The following is a 17,514-nucleotide window of genomic DNA, read 5'->3' as shown; positions in this document are numbered from 1 at the left end:
TACATTTTAAACAACACAGATCAATTTATAATTAGCAAAGAGGGAAGGATGGTATATAGGACAATTTTCCAACCCTAAGAAAAATGCTAAGTGGCAAAAATTCTTACCCCCATTCTAGGTTTGTCAGTTTCTATTTTGTTCTTCAGAATAATACAGATTTGAGTGAAATTTGGCTCTTCTAGAGAATAGATTCTGGTTTCCCAAATATCTCCAACACTGACCTCATATCTTTCTATATATTTCTTATAATGCCTCAGCAGCTAATTTCTGATTTTGAGGATAAACAGCTGAATCTAAGCTGATCTTTTTCAAATAAAGAGCTCAAGGAAGACTGGATGTCTTCAACTAGCTCCACCTAATGTAAATAACGGGAGTACTATTAAACGACATCATTTAATATTCGATCAGAGCACCCAAGGCTGAAAACAAAGAATGAAGATTATGCGCTGGTGCCCAAACATCTCTGTAACTCAAACTTTTTAAATCCGAGAAAAGCAAGCAATCACTGTGATTTTAAAGTCTGTAAATTTGGAGTCCTTGAAGCATCTGGCCCAAGACCTGTAAGTCTTGTTTTATTCATTTTACCTTATACCAATTGTAAGAAAATGGACTGACACAAGGTCGTTGCTACAGGGACAGAGATCACATAGAGAACATAAAGCAGCTCAGTACATGTGAGTGACTTACAGCTACTGTCTTGCCTAGTCAATCAGCAATCATTAAAGGGTCTTTATGAAATACTCTCATTTAAGATTATGCAATATTATACACAAAATAAAGATTTTATTATTATCTTAGAATATTACATTATGCTGTTAGAGCCCCAAACTGAGCTGTAGTGCTGGTTATAACAACTTACCAACTGGACTAGTAGAAACTCTCTGGGAAGGTGGTCGGAAGCCAGGTGCCTTAGAGTTGTCAGGGTGCACGTTTTCCAAGTGTCCAAGTACAGAGTTATTCAGGAACGCAGACTGAACAGTGAAAGAGGCATCTGCAGCAACTCGTGAGGACAGTGGACCATCTCCCCAACCCTGGTTGGCTGGAACCTGACTGCTATCAAAAAGACTACTGAAGTGATTGAAGAGTGTGGCTGGGCCAAATGTCGGTGGCAACGATTTATTTGCTGGGTTAATGTGCATCTGAGAACCATTCATAATGTTCATGGCTGAAGAAAGCTGCACTGCAGCTGGTGGGCCTTGAGGTGGTGTTAAAGGAACTGGATTTGTAACAAAAATAGACTGGGGATCCTGGTGTATAGTTGCATTTGGTACCACTGAGTAAAAAGAACTTCTGGGCTGCATTCGATGAGAAACTCGAGGTGCTGGTACAGTTAATTGAGGTAAATTATTGGTATCCTGATTATCAGCAGCAACCAATCTCGGTGATGCCAAAGTCAATGGAGCAGGTTCTGAATTAGACACAAAAGGCGTTGACATGGAACTTAAATCAGATACACTGGATGGCGGGGCTTCCTCCTGTGTGTTGTTGGAGGGAGGAGTGGGACTACTGGATGCGTGAGTTTCTGGGGCTCCTGGGGTGTTACTGGCAGAGCTATTGCAGCTATTTGCAGTTGAAGATGGGGCACACAGGTTTGCCATGGGTTGGTCCTGTGTGGACACTTTCTCTTTGGGGGGTGGCATGGCAGAGAAAGACTCCATCTTTTGTGAAGAAAGCTGTGCTTGAGGAGTACTTGCAGGTAGAAATGTGGTGGGAACTTGCCCACTAGCGACAGGGGCAGAGGAGACTGAAGGCAGGGAACTACAAGTGCTTGTCACAGAAGATACCACTGTTGCTGGAGGACTTGTCTTAGGCACACAGGCGAACAACTGCTTTCTGACTGACGAAGGAGTCCGGGTGTTAGTCATGCATAGTTGCTGACTGGCAGCAACGACCGAAGAGACAGTGATAGGACAACTGGCAGTAGCTAGTCCAGCAGACTCGGAGGGTAAAACAGTTCCATTCTGGTTAGGTAGCCGGGCTGCGGTATTATGCTTTGGAGAGCTATTTGTGTTGCCAGGATTCACAGGTCTCACTGGGAATGGTCCCCAAGTGTTAGGAGAGGGCGAAAAGGATCCTCCAAACTGGGCCATGGGTAAGCGAGGATGCCGAATCTGTTGCATAGTCTGAGCAGCCAGCAGGGCAAAATGAGGGTGGGGATAAGCTAAGGGTAGGGAAACTGGGAAAGAAGAACGTACATTTGTTGGAACATTCTTATTAAGTTTATTAGTGGGCTGGAACGTAGACAATGTTGTTGCTTGCGAAGTTACAAGAGTTGGAGCACCCAAGGGAAATGCATTTTTACTGGAAGCTGCTGTGGTGCCTACTCCAGACGAGAAGTTTGTGTGGACGGACTTGGTGCTGGTAGGTGTTCTGATATGATTTTTAGGAATCAAGTCTTCTAGTTCCTTAGCGGGATCTTGAATAAGTGCATTGATAAGTTGAACTGCATATCTTGTTGATTCTGTACCACCCCTGGGGAGAAAACAAACAAACAAACAAAAACAAGATCAAAAACATAAAAATCCAGGTGATCTTTACCATGAAAGAAAATTCTTGATTCTACCATACCTAATGAAAATGTTTCTAATGAAACTTAATTTCCACACAGAATTAGCCAATAATACATTTTCTACAATTACCTTATTGTGATCATTCTCTCGCCATTCTTATCTTTTTGTTTATCCACATCAATATGGGCACCAGTAACGTCTTGTATTGCAGTGATATTGCACCCTCCTCTTCCCATTATCCTGGAAACCACTGAGGCTGGAACAGACAATTTCTTTGACCTAAGAAATGAAGACCACACATGAGCTTACGAAATAAAATGTCTCTGAATAGTCAATTTATTTATAAAAAAGATGTCTCAAAAAAAAAAAAAGATGTCTTAGTAAATATGTTCATGGACATCTATAGAATAATATTACTTAAATCTTAAGAAAAAACTGTTAGGAGTTTTTTTTACCTTAAAAACTGACCGCATCATATTTAATTTAGTAAAGGTAGAAATTATACTGCCATTAAAACAAAAATTATATTTTATTTTCAAAAATTTAAAAAATATTTTATTTATTTTCAGAGAGACAGATCTTAAAATCAAAGATCATTCCTAATTTCCAAAGAATTGTGCTGAGTGAAAGAAGCCAGAATAAAAGAGTAACATGCTATATGATTCTATGCATATAAAATTCTAGAAAATGTGAACAGTTTAAAGTGACAGGTAGGTTGGGGGTGAGGGGCACTGGGAAGAAGGCAGAAGGAAGGGACTACAAAGGAGCATTAGCGAGCATTTATAGTGACGGGTTTGCTTATGATCTTGATTATGGCCACAGTTCTTGGGTGGGAACTTAACAAATTGTATACTTCAATGCATCCAGTTTATGGTATGCCAATTACATCTCAATAAAGTTGTTTTTTAAAATTTTATTTATTTTTTAGAAAGATGGGAAAGAAAGGAGAGAGGGAGAGAAACATCAGTCAGTTGCCTCTGGCACACTTCCAACTGGGGACCAGGCCCACAACCCAGACACGTGCCCTGACAGGGAATTGAACCTGTGACCTTTCAGTTCATAGGCTAGTGCTCATCCACTGAGCCACACCAGCCAGGGAAAAACAAAAATTATATTTTAATCACTTATGATCTAAGCATTCAAATTTGACCAAAATTTCATATGCCAACTAAACTTCAGTGACCATACATATTGACTTTTTCTAAATTAAAATGCATACCATATTGAGCCCTGGCTGGTGTAGCTCAGTGGATTGAGAGCAGGCTGCAAAACAAAGGGTCACCAGTTCAATTCCCAGTCAGAGCACATGCCTGGGTTATAGGCCAGGTCCCCAGTGGGGGCCACATGAGAGGCAACCACACACTGAGGTTTCTCTCCCTCTCTTTCTCCCTCCTTTCCCCTCTCTCTAAAAATAAATAAATAAAATCTTTTAAAATGAAGACCATACTGTTAAACTTCATACTGAATAACAGAGGTTAGCTTATCGATATCACGACTTATACTCAGCAATAAAGAATAAAGTCTTGGATTTGAACTACATAAAATACAACTTACAGGTTTCACTCACCTCCACTTGTGTGTGAGGTGAGTGAAGCCAGAGAGCAGATTAGAAGCTGATACTGTGTTGGCTTATCAAAGAAACGTAGTGTTTGCTGCCACAACCAGATGAGAACAGCACCCATTATTTTCATGTGGTCATTGGTGGGCCCTAAGATTACCCCTTTGAGGGAGGGACCTTTAAACTCAAATACCCAATGGCAGCCCTTAAAGTACATTTCATAATCAAAATGTATTTCTTAATGCAGACAAGTTGGAAAGAATATATTTAGATATTCTGAAAGCTAAAGCATGGAGTAGGCTATATGCCATGAATAATACTTAAATCAAACTGGTCATCAGGTGTGTATCATGTCTCCTATCCTGCCGAGACTTCTTCCTTCCTTGTTTGCATATACAGAAACAAAGTCTTGGAAACATTATAGATTAAAAGACCACATATCTCATTCCTTTGGTGATTAAATGCACATTGGCAAATCTATGTCTTATTTTGATTCCCAGTTGTAAAGTGTGAGCAGAGGCTAGAAGTATCATCTGGATAGTGTGTACCATTTGAAAGCAGTGGACTCTCTCTGTTTTTATTCATTTCCCTCATCATGGCTTAAGTATAAGGCAGTGTGAATGAAGGTGGTTGTCAAGGTTAGCTGCAGGGGTATGTGTGGTTTTCTTTCTATTCTTTTGAAAAGGAAGGTGGTTTTAATTTTACAGGCTCCTTCCCCCCCATTTTATGGTGATCTAATTACATTAAAAGCAGCTAACTAGTTCTTCAGAATATGCTCTCTAGCCCAGTCTAACTTAATTTAAACACTATAAATAGATAACCTTAATTGTCTGAATCAAAATGGAACCCACTAAACAAACATCACAGCCCTCACTAATAACACTGTGACTCTGTTGTCAGGTGCTTCTTCTTAAGAAGAAGCTTGTGACCATTTTACATGGTTTGTAAACTTCTGTAAATCTTATTTATAAAATCTTATGTTCTAATAAACTTTGTTTTGTTACTCTAAAGACAACACTTGTTTCATATAAAACAGGCATGCAAAATTTATACATTGCTTCTAATTTTGCATTAGCCTACCCTGGATTTAGTATGACACTGTAGTTTAAAATAACTACATTAAAACTACTCATTAATTAATTGGGTAACCATCTTGCAGAGGAGAATCTGTACGGTCTAGGAAAGTTAGAAAAGATAAGACTAACTCTAATTACCTTCGTACAACTTCTTTCCACCCCTCTTCTCTTTTTTGCCCCCTTTTAGGGCTCGTCAGATTCAGTTTTATGTTTGGAGAGCTTAACGGCAATGACACTGACTTGTAGCTTGCTGATAAGGAATTAGGATTCACTTCGCCTTCAAGTCTGAGAAGAGAGAAGTATCAAGTGTAATAAAATATACATTTTAAGTCAGAAACTGAAGAGATTGTTACTTACGGACAAAGTTATACTGAAATGTTTGAATTAAAATTTGACACATCAAATTATCAATAATTCAGAAAAAAAGATATAGGACAAAGAGTCCAACATCTATTTTAGTGTAAAAACGATTTAAGCCCTGGCTGGTGTGGCTCAGTGGACTGAGCACCGGCCTATGAACCAGGGGGTCACTGGTTCAATTCCCAGCCTAGAGCACATGCCTAGGTTGCAGGCCAGGTCCCCACTAGGGGGTGCATGAGAGGCAACCGCACATTGATTGTTTTTCTCTCTTTCTCCCTTCCCCTCTAAAGAAAAATAAGAATCTTAAAAAAAAAAAAAAAAGATTTCAGAAGCCAAAAGTTGTACTATAACCAATAAAAATAAGTGAAAGTCAAAATATGCTAATATTTTCAACTTCAAAATGGAATCATAAAAATTTTTAAGAATTTCATTTCATAAATAACACATGACTAGGAGATTGATAAATTTCATTTTTGAATATTGAAGACAGATAATGAGGTGGACTTAAACTGTTTGACACAACTTGTGCTTGAAGAATAAACTTCGAATGATTGTGCCAGGTACAAAAAAGGACAGGTGGATGTTGAGTTAACAAATCAGAAAGTTTTACCGTGTTTGAGTTTTAGAAGTGGCAGTACTCGTTTTTTCTTCTTGGGACGGGAGTAGCAGCGGGGGGTATCTCCGATCACCAGAGGAATTCACATCCATAGTGAAGTTTAACTCTTGGCTTTTACCACCACTGCTACTCTCACTGTTGCAATCTGCGCTGTCCAAGTTATCCGAATCACTATTCCCGCCTGTACCACCACCTCTGGGTTCTCCATTTATTTTATTTTTATCTGCCTTTTGCTGCGCTAAGGATATATTTTGTTCTGGTAATATTAAAGGTGCGGTGGGAGGGGTCTCTTTCGTTTTGTTCTTCTTATTTTTCCTATTGGTGCTGGGGGTTGTCACCACGATGGCCCTTTTTTTCCCAAATGCATTTGTGAACGTTGCAGACGTTGCAGAGATTCCGATTGTGGTGGTGGTGGTTGCACTAGGAGGCTCAATGGGAACTTCTTGCTCCACTAAAATTATCAGAAAGGATAAAAATCACACTGAAAGCTACATATCTCAAAACAAATTATTATAGATATATCTAATACTTCATAACAATTCAGTACCTTACATACTATTTTCCTTTCACCACTATTTACTAGTAAATAAAGAAATCTTTACTGTTGTTAGAATACACTATATCACATTTTGATGTCTAAATTGGTAGACCGTTAACATTCTTAAGACCTGAAATGCTAGTCTCATGAACTAACTACAAATCACAATACAGTTTGAATTTAGGAAATTTTTCAAATAGGATTTTAGAATTATAACCAAAATAAGATTATTTGCCTACCACAAGCACTGTCAGACTGTACAATAAACAACTCTTTGAGATTAATAAACCCCAGCATTGCAGAGCCTCGAGCCTTAACCTTAACTAAAAATTTATTGAGGAACTGGACCTCAACCACTTTCCAATGGGGGAGGAGCTTGTAGAGAAGAACCTGGCAAACGTCTCTCACCATTTTGCTTTTAGGATATACACAATGTTTTACAGGGTGACTTAAATTATGATACAACTGAACTTCCTTCAGTCATGTTTGTCTTCCCCTTTCTGTTTCTCTGCATCACTTTACAATGTAATGTATTTAGAAATATTTACTGTAAGAGTCAATTGTCCATTTCAGATGAAAGTAACTGAATATTTAACTAGAATTAATCAGAGAAAAAAACACTCAAAATAAAGCTGATAAACATAGGAGAATTTTATCATTAATTCTCACCATCTTCATCGTTCTCCTCTTCATCTTCATCTTCTGGTAGTTCTGAATTCTCCTTGGGTTTGTTTTCTTCATCTTCTTCCTGCTTCCTTTTCTGCTCTTCTTTTTTCTTTTTTCTCTTTTCCTTTCTTTTCTCTCTTTTAGCTGCAAGAGCCTGCTTTCTACTCTCCTCTCTTGACTGTGAATAAAGTAGGTGTATCATATTACCAACAAAGCAATAATTTAAAATAAATAATTAAATTACATATTTATAAAAACAACAAAAGAAAAAAATAAATAAACCAGACATGAGAAGTAAGTTTTTGTGCTTCAAAGGAACCATCAAGAAAGTAGAAAGACAATCCATAAAAAAGGGGGGAAATCTGCAGATCGTACACCTGGAAAGAGGCTTGTATCAAGTATACACCAGCCCTCCTTTATTCAGTTCGATTTTTTGCAGTTTCAGTTATCCGTAGCCAGACCATATGGCCTTCAAAGCCTAAAACATTTACTATATGACAATTTATTTGTAAAAAATTGCCAATCCCCTATGTTAATGAGAAAGGGGCTGAGGACTGAAAGGAGAGACTGTGTATTTAATTAAAAATCATTTCATTACTCTGTTGGCATAAACCCAATTGGCTATTTAGAGGACTGCTGACTATTCACTTGGGCAGTTATACAAAAATAAAAATTATGTATGTGGATGGGATCGTAGTTGTCAATCTAACTTCAAACTTTATTTAAAAATGAAGATAGTTTTTCCCTTCTGATTTTAACTGTAATCAAGTTTATCATGGAGGTATTAAAATTTTTTCAATTCTCTAATTAATAAGACTTTGAAGGTTTACACTTTTCCCCCTATTATAAACAATGCAACAATAAATAACCTTATACACACTCCTATCGTTGAGCATCTATCTATCTTAGGTAAAATTTCTGTAAGTGGAATGGCTGGAGTAAGGGTATTCACCTTTTTAATTGATTCATTTGTCAAAACATCTCTGTTAATAGTTATACTCATTATACCATACATTAAAAAAATCATACCAGAGTGCTAATTTCTCCATAAGGTTTGCCATCAATAGCTATTACCAGACCTTTAAACTTAAAGCTTTGACAGTCTGGTCGAAAAATTTAAACTACTCTTTTATTGTGTATTTCTTTATTTATAATATTAGGCATTCTCTACCTCTTTATGGAACATCTGCATTTCTTTTTCTGTGAATTGCCCATTTGTGTGATCATTTTTTATTCTGAGCAAGTTCTCTTTTTTTCTGATTTGTAAGCAATCTTTTCTTCTGTTCTTAGCTTCTAAGTTTTGTTTTGTATTTTTTTAAACTTAGAACTGCTGCCAAAATTTTGCCATTTCTCAAAATGATCATATCTTTTTTCTTCCTTTAATCAATAAAATATCATCTCTTGCATTCCTAGAATGACTAATCATGGAGTTTGTTCTTTTACTATAAATTCTGGATTCAATAACAACACGCTCATTTTCCTGGTAAGCAGACTGAGTCTCAGAGCAGTGGTCACGTTTACTTAACTGTTCCCATTTTACCACACCTCCTAGGATACTTGACACTTAGTCTTTAATTGAAGATCTAATAAACCACTTATAGCCCAGACCTTACAATAAATAATTTCCAACATTTTACTAAATTTCTTCTCAGACTAATGTTAACCACTTAGGCAGTAATGTCATTTGGTAAATTGTGATCTGCTTCAAAACTAGTCCCTTACTATTATGGTTCAAATATTTTTTATGAATAAGTTTGATCAGAAAGTTATTGTGGCTTGACATTTTATTAATCATTTCCTTTGTAAGATATTTTGTTAAGATTATTGATCATGTAAGTGGCAAATTTATCTTAGATTTTCAACAATTTTTTAAAAAGATTTTATTTATTTATGTTTAGAGAGGAGAAGGGAAGGAGAAAGAGAGGGAGAGAGACATCAGTGTATGGTTGTCTCTGGAGCACCCACCACTGGGGACCCAGCCTGCAACCAGGCAAGTGCCCTAGACTTGGAGTCGAACCCGCAATCCTTCAGTTCACAGGCCACCACTCAACCCACTGAGCTACAGCAGGCAGGGCTCAACAATTTCTAATAAGGAAAATTATTTTTCTCACTCACCTTCTCCAGATCAAGTTCCTTTAAAAGAATACTTGCATTCTTGTTTGCTTCTGCAGCCTGCTGGTCTTTAGCCTTCACAATCGTCTCAACACACTGGTGACATTTTTTCAACAATTCCTATAGTGAAAAATGGAATTAGGCCAATATAGAAACATATAACATAAAATGGTCAAATCTAATGAGTTGATTAGCATACCAAAACCCAGGGCTTAAAGCTCAAACAATTGAAAAATCACTAAAACAAATCAAGCCATCCTTTGAATCTAATTATGAATCAATCTTTTATTAAAATAAGAAACAATTTTATAAAAATTTTATATATTCTTAGAAAACTTTCTAAATAAAGGCTAATAATAAACTTCAACTGTCACTGTAATTATGGTTCCGAAAAGAAAGGGAATAATTTATCAAAAGTATTATGTCCATTCTCTATTTACAAATGGAGAAAATAAAGCACAGAAAGATCAGTTGATCAGTCTCACAGAAGAACAGGTTAGTAACTTCACATTTGGAATATAAACTCCACAAAAACCAAAACATGTGTAATAGCATATTAAACCTACCTTATCTGTAATCGTTGCTATGTATCTCATGCACTCTATATCAGAAGGGAACTGATTGACTTCTTTCACCAAATACTGAACAACTTTTACATGACCCTATAGAGAGTACAACAAAAAATACACAAAAGAATCCTTTGAAATTTTGCCCATATGCTTAAAAACTTAAAGACTAAAAGATGTAGTAATACTTCCAGATAGTTCACTAAAGTACAAATTGAAATTATAGAAATAAGAACAGTTTTGAGTTTATAAACAGAAAAAGTACAACATGTTCAGGAATATATGGTATGGGCCAAAAAACATTGCTCCTGAATTTAATATGCCCATTTCCCACTGCAAGGAGAAAAGGTTTTATAAAGTAGTCCTAAAAAAATGAGGATATTCTAGATCCTAAAGCATTATTTTGGCTCTCACTTTACTAAACAAGGTAGATTGTCACATTTATCTGAGTCTTATGACTTGAAACTCTGTAAAACACTTTCTAAATGTCATTATCAGAGGCTGAATAATCTGTAATCAATTCCTAGTACATCTATTAAAACAACCAAACTTGTATAGTTTCCCCTCTTATTAAAGTTCTAAAACATCCTCTAGAATTAGTCTAATGGTAAAACAAAAAAACAACAACAAAAAAGTCATTGCCTCCCAGGCAGAGAATTAACTGAGAAAAAAGCATGATGAAACTTTCTAGAATTATGGAAGTATTTTATATCTTTATGGGGTGTGGGTTACATGGGCATGTGTATTTATCAAAACTCATTAAACTATAAATCTTATATTTGTGCATTTCACTGTATGTAAATTACAACTCAATTAAAAGGCAATAAAAAAACTGAAGAATTAAGTCTAGAAAATATTTAAGATTTTTTTCCTAAGACACATAACTTACACTGCTCTCATTCAGTAGCTATTTAGTTACCAGCTATTATGAGTTAGACACTGTGCTACCAACTGAGTATAAACATGGGTGATAAAGTCATGGATCTTGGTCTTCATGGATCTTCCAGCCTAGCTGAGGAGATAGGCATTAAAAAAGTAAACATGTAGCCCTGGCTGGCATAGCTCAGTGGACTGAGTGCAGGCTGTGAACCAAAGTGTCACAGGTTCAATTCCCAGCCAGGGTACATGCCTGGGTTGCAGGCCATAACCCCCAGCAACCGCACATTGATGTTTCTCTCTCTCTCTATCTCCCTCCCTTCCCTCTCTAAAAATAAATAAATAAAATCTAAAAAAAAAAGAAGAAAATTAAAAAAGAGAGTAAACGTGTTTGAATGTATAATTGCAAACTGGATAAGGAAAATAATAGTGTATTATAAAAGAGAAGAAAGACCTTTTTTACATGGGTGTCAGAGAAGGACTCACTGAAAAGTGACATTTAAAATGGGAGCTAAAGGGTGAGCAGAAGTGAGCAAGGTGATAAACAAGGGAAAGAACATTTCAGGAAAAGAAAACCAGTAAGAAAAAGCCCTGAGGCAGTTTAAAATTTAGTGCATTCTAAGTCAGTGGTTGAAGCAGAGTAAAGGGGAACAGCAGCATAAATGAATGGTACAGGGAGACTGGCATGAGCATATCTTGCGAGGCTTTGTGAGCCATGTTAAGTAGTTTATAGTTTATCATAATGGCAATGAGAAGGCTTTTGAAAATAGGACAAGTGAACCTTCATATATATATGTGTGTGTATATATGTGTGTATATATTTACAACCTTCATATATATATGTGTGTACATATATATGAGGTATAATAAATTTTTATGAAAGAGTCCACTTGTATTGTACCTCCTCTGGTAGAGAAGACATCTGCAAATAATAATATTTGTCCTTAAAACTCATGTTTTATATACAACAGCATAACAAAACTAGTCTAGACACCAAGTGATCTAATAATAAAGTTGCCTGTAGTGAACTACCATACAGCTGTTAGATTTGGCCACAAATACAGTGATTGTGGCCACAAATGCAGTGATTGGTGTATAAATATAGTCAATTATTCAAAGTCAGTTGATCTTTCCCATATGGTTTTAACTTAGAATTGATTTTAAATTATTAAATTTTACCCTCCCTCACCCACATCAAATTACCTTGCGAAATGCCGACATAAGAGGTGTGATCTTCCGGTTATCTGCTGCATCCACATCAGCACCTGCTTGCACTAGCAACTGTACCACATCAAAATGACCACCGTTGGATGCCAACCACAGGGGTGTGTTTCCCTTCTTGTTATGAACATCAATATGGGCTCCCCTATAAAACCAAAAGATCTTAATATAGTTTGTTTCCTATGAGAAGAGGCAGACTTCTATTTTTCTTTGTCTTTTATCTTTTACAAAATATCATGCAAATAATCTGCTCTTTAAAATGTCCGTAAAGTAGAACAATTTTAACTTTAATGGCTCTGTGAAAGGGACAGTAGGAAGATCTAAACATAAATATAAAGTTTACCCACCTACTAATCAGGAGCTCACAAAATTTGTAGTGACCTTTGTCTGCTGCTATTGTTAAAGCAGTGTCTCTTGAGGAAGGCACAGGGGGTGCATTCACATCTGCTCCTTTATCAAGGAGAACTCTCCCAACCTCTGCATATCCTCCAGAAGCAGCTTCCATCAAAGGGGTAAGACCAGTCTGTTTAAACCAAAAATTACTCAAGTAAATTAATATAACTCTTTAAAAGGCTAAAACAATTGACTTGTGTTTTCCATTTGTGATTTTCTCTCATAAAAGGGCTAAGCAATACTCATAGTCTTAAATTTCACTAAAAAACAAGGGAAAATCATTAGATTTAGTTAGACAAACCAGAATGAATTAACTCATACTAATACATGCTAAATTAAAAAAACCTAACTTCTATATTGTTATAAATTTACAAATGAGACCATAACTTTGCTACATAATAAAGATAATAAAAGTGAATAAAAAGAAACTTAAATAAGGCACAGTGTTCAATGGGAAAACTTTTTTAGAAAATACTTTATCGAGAATGCAGTCTGCTAAATAACTCAGGGTAAATTCTCTCAATCCTATTCAAATTTAGGTAAAACAGACTAAAATATCACTTCATAAATTTTGCTGTCTTTTGTTCATTAGTCTCCAACATTTTTGACAAAAGACATTTCCTACTGGCATCACTTCCAAAATAATATGATTCTTCTAGGACTTCTAAAATCAAATGGATCACACTGAATATCTGTAATATGAAAAGAGAAACTGGATAGCAGGAAAAGCTCATTTCTTTGTGCAATGAAACGTTTGAGGAAAAACTACACTTCCTTATTAAATTTTAAGAAATATAACTAACGAAGTTCAGGGAGAAGATATGAAATTTTCATTCAAACCCTTTCAATTAGAAATGACTATCAGATCGGCCATTGTCTGATTATTCAGAATTCTACATAAGCTATGTTTTTCTAGGGATCTAAGTACCTAACAGTCCTAAGCAATAAATAAATAAATAAATAAATAAGAATAAAAACACTCTCATACTCTTACCTTCTGAATGCTAAATAGTCAAGGAATTATCAGAATCTGTCATGGTCAGACTAGACTTTAGTTGTCTTAAATTTATAACATGTGTAGTAATTTTTTTATTGGGTTTTTTACCAATGGTAAGCACATGCCTTATTAAAGGAGTTCTTTAAAAACCTACATTAAGGGACTCTAAAAAATAATCTTATTACTCCAAAATATCTTACTATAAATTAATCTTGCTACATTCAAAAGTTGCAGCCTGGCTGGTGTGGCTCAGTGGATTAAGTGCTGGCCTGCAAACCATGGGGTGACCAGTTCCACTCCCAGTCTAGGGCACAGGCCTGGATTGCAGGCCAGGTTGCCAGTAGGGGGCATGCAAGAGGCAACCACACACTGATGTTTTCCTCTTTCTCCCTCCTTTCCTCTCTGTAAAAACAAATAAATAAAATCTTTTTTTAAAAAAGTTGCAAACTGGAGGATTAAGAGAGCCAGTCCGGCCTGAAGTTGGAAAAAGAACTGATTCTATTTTCTTTCTTTTTTTAAGGGTCATGATGATGATATTTGGTTTTTATTTTTTAAAAACATATATTTTATTGATTATGCTATTACTGTTGTCCCATTTTTTCCCCTCCCCTTTATTCCATACCACTGCCCTGTACCCCTCATCCACCAGCATTGCCCACCCTTAGTTCATGTCCATGGGTGATATATGCACGTTCCTTGGCTTCTCCATTTCCTATATGATTCTTAACCTCTCCCCATTTATTTTGTATCTACCATTTATGCTTCTTATTCCCTGTACCTTTTCCCCCATTCTTCCTCCTCTCCCTCCCTGCTGATAACTCTCCATATAATCTCCATTTCTGTGATTCTGTTCCTATTCTAGTTGTTTACTTAGTTTTTGTTTTTGTTCTTAGGTTCAGTTGTTGATAGTTGTGAGTTTGTCATTTACTATTCGTAGCTTCTTTGTTTTAGATAAGTCTGTTTAACATTTCATATAATAAAGGTTTGGTGATGATGAACTTAACTTGACCTTATTGGGAAGTACTTTATTTGTCCTTCCATTCTAAATGATAGCTTTGCTGGATAGAGTATTCTTGGATGTAGGTCCTTGCCTTTCATGAATTGGAATACTTCTTTCCAGCCCCTTCTTGCCTGCAAGGTTTGAGAAATCAGCTAATAGCCTTATGGGAACTTCTTTGTAGGTAACTATCTCCTTTTCTCTTGTTGCTTTTAAGATTCTCTCCTTATCTTTAATCTTGGGTATGTAATTATGATGTCCCTTGGTGTGTGCTTGCTTGGGTCCAATTTCTTGGGGACTCTCTGAGCTTCCTGGACTTCCTGAAAGTCTATTTCCTTTGCCAGATAGGGAAGTTCTCCTTCCATTATTTTTTCAAGTAAGTTTTCTATTTCTTGCTCTTCCTCTTCTCCTTCTGACACCCCCATGACTCGGATGTTGGAACGTTTAAAGTTGTCCCAGGGGTTCCTAAGCCTCTCCTCATTTTTCTGAATTCTTGTTTCTTCATTCTGTTCCGGTTAAATGTTTAATTCTTCCTTTTGCTCCAAATTGTTGATTTCAGTCCCAGTTTCCTTCCCTTCCTTGTTGGTTCCCTGTGCATTTCCCTTTATTTCACTTTTTACAGCCCTCACTTTTTCCTCTATTTTGTGACCATACTCAACCATTTCTGTGAGCATCCTGATTACCAGTGTTTTGAACTCTGCATCTGATAGGCTGGCTATCTCTTCATCACTTAGTTGTTTTCCTTGAGTTTTGATCTGTTCTTTCATTTGGGCTATATTTTGTTGTCTCAGTGCTGTGGGGCTGTATGTGGGAGATGGGTCAGAGGGACCAATGCCACTTGCTGGGCTGTCCGCCGGTTTTCCATCACCTCTCCCGCTACCCACAAGCAAATTGGGCTCTTCTGGTGCTGATTCCTGGGTGGGTGAGTTTGTGTACATTCTAGGACTCTGTGGGCAATGAACTCTCCTCAGAGGCTGGGAGTTTCTCCTGAAGCTGCAGCCCCTAAGCAGATTTTTACATCCAGAGGTTTTGAAGCTTTATTTCCCCGCCCTAGAGCCCTGGGTTGTGGGATATGTCTCACTCCCCAGTTGTTCCTCCCGGTTTATCCACATGTAAATGTGGGACTGCCTGGTCCACCAACCACTGCCTTGCCCGCCCTGACCAGCCAGCCACTGCCTTGCCTGTGCAGACCTCCAGCCACCGCCTTGCTGTGTGTTCCTCTCTGGCCCAGCTGCCTGTCCCGCCTACCAGTCTGAATGAATGTTTGTCCTTTAACTACTTGGTTGTTGGACTTCCATACAGTTTGATTTTCCGGCAGTTTTTTTGTTTTGTTTTTAAATTTGTTGTTGTCCTTCTTTTGGTTGTTTGAGGAAGCAAACTGTATTTACCTATGCCTCCATCTTGGCCAGAAGTGATTCTATTTTTTTCACTGTCCTTAATAAAAGTCATGAGTGGTGATAGGGTGTCACTGACCACTCTATAGCACAATTCCCCAATCCTCCTTTGGGGTAACAGGTTTAACTGTGACAACTTAAAATAGCACATTGAATTTGAGTTGAAATGCCATTCTCTTTCTACTAGAAATATATCTGAAGTAGGTGACAAGTTATAAAATGCTTACCTTTGCTCTATGTTCAACATTGGCTTTTCGGTCCAGAAGCAAACTTACTACTTCTGCTCGGCCTTGGAAACAGGCCAAGGTAAGAGCTGTGTTCCGATTGGTCTCTATTTGGGCATTAATGTCTGAACCCATATCGAGCAGCAATTTCACTGCAGGAACATGTCCATTCATTGCAGCCAACATCAGGGGAGAAATACCTAGTTTACTCCCAGTCCTAAGAGAGGAAATGTGCTTATTAGAAAATTAAAATGTTACCTGTTGTTTTTTAAAAAGTATAGAGAACATAAAAGATGAAAATGTTTCGGTAAAAAGAAACCAATGATTGATTTGTTTAGACTAATAATTAGAAATAGGAAAGTTTCACAATTTAAAACATAATTCCTTTTTAGAGGTTATAAATTTCCAACTACAGATAACAAAGTACTTTCTGAAGGAGATCTCTTTAAAAACAGCAACCTTAGCTGAAATAATCTGTGATTACTTATAAGCACATTACAGGAAAAATTGTTGGCCCTTGCAATTTGTATTATCTTAATTAAAAATGATATCTGTCCAAATATTTAGAGAAAGATACTTATTCCAAGTAGTAAGTTATTGATCATGAGTAAGAAAACAAACAACTGATAGATACCTGGAATTAATTTCTGCCCCAGCATTAAGCAGAATCTTAATGATATTAACATATCCTCCGGATGCAGCTAGACTCAGTGGTGTATAATCAGACACATTCCTATGTTCTTTATTTGCACCTCGAGCCAGCAGCAAGTCTACCACCTACAAAGTAAAATAAGAACAGAGAAGTCCAGTTTACACCAAGGATTCAAATACAATACAATTAATTAGGCTTTATGTATTCAAATATCAGCATTAGAGAAATGGATTCAGTTTCACATCAATGAATACAGAGCTTTGAAATCCCAAATGTACTGAAATTACAAGATGTTACTCTTTCTATTTGTCAATTGTTGAGTAATGAATTTGCATTTCCTATATGTTAGAACTGTGGTTCATTTATCATATGCATATTTAAAATATGAGCAAAATATTTACAGAATGAAAATTAACACGAACATACCTCCTGACGTCCACCAGAACAAGCCAATGAAAGCGGAGTATCTTTAGTTCGTTCAGATTGTGCTTCTATATCTCCACCTTTATCCAAGAGGATTTCAACAACTCCAACATGCCCTGCTGTCGCTGCCAAGATCAGTGGTGTAAAACCTAAACCAGAAAATAAAAATCTCAAACAAATGTATGGTTTGGTTTTTACTTATTAAGCTATTGTTTTCATTTCTTTATTGTTTTAGTAGAAAAAAGTCTGTAGGGCAGATGCTTATAACCATTTATCATAAAACTGCTCTAAACTCTACTTTGTCAGGTACAGAAATGCATAAACATCTGTTAGAA

The 17,514-nt window shown here is 36.7% G+C and overlaps 1 protein-coding gene across 3 annotated transcripts in view; it reads right to left on the bottom strand.

Annotated features, from left to right (window-relative positions):
• The window catches only part of LOC114510425 (ankyrin repeat and KH domain-containing protein 1), a 109,439-nt gene that overhangs the window by 9,097 nt on the left and 82,828 nt on the right, over positions 1-17,514 (bottom strand). For all 3 annotated transcript variants that reach the window (XM_028529052.2, XM_036014091.1, XM_028529053.2), the window contains 12 exons: positions 17,183-17,328; positions 16,739-16,881; positions 16,108-16,321; positions 12,447-12,622; positions 12,082-12,244; positions 10,003-10,098; positions 9,440-9,556; positions 7,328-7,502; positions 6,115-6,571; positions 5,283-5,429; positions 2,640-2,789; positions 860-2,472 (listed from right to left, as the gene is read on the bottom strand). In XM_028529052.2, coding sequence (XP_028384853.1) covers positions 860-2,472; positions 2,640-2,789; positions 5,283-5,429; positions 6,115-6,571; positions 7,328-7,502; positions 9,440-9,556; positions 10,003-10,098; positions 12,082-12,244; positions 12,447-12,622; positions 16,108-16,321; positions 16,739-16,881; positions 17,183-17,328 — 3,597 coding nt within the window. The remainder of the gene's footprint in view (positions 1-859; positions 2,473-2,639; positions 2,790-5,282; positions 5,430-6,114; positions 6,572-7,327; positions 7,503-9,439; positions 9,557-10,002; positions 10,099-12,081; positions 12,245-12,446; positions 12,623-16,107; positions 16,322-16,738; positions 16,882-17,182; positions 17,329-17,514) is intronic.

Source organism: Phyllostomus discolor, chromosome 13 (genome assembly GCF_004126475.2).
Source record: "Phyllostomus discolor isolate MPI-MPIP mPhyDis1 chromosome 13, mPhyDis1.pri.v3, whole genome shotgun sequence".
NCBI lineage: Eukaryota > Metazoa > Chordata > Mammalia > Chiroptera > Phyllostomidae > Phyllostomus > Phyllostomus discolor.
This window is presented reverse-complemented; position numbering and strand designations above follow the sequence as displayed.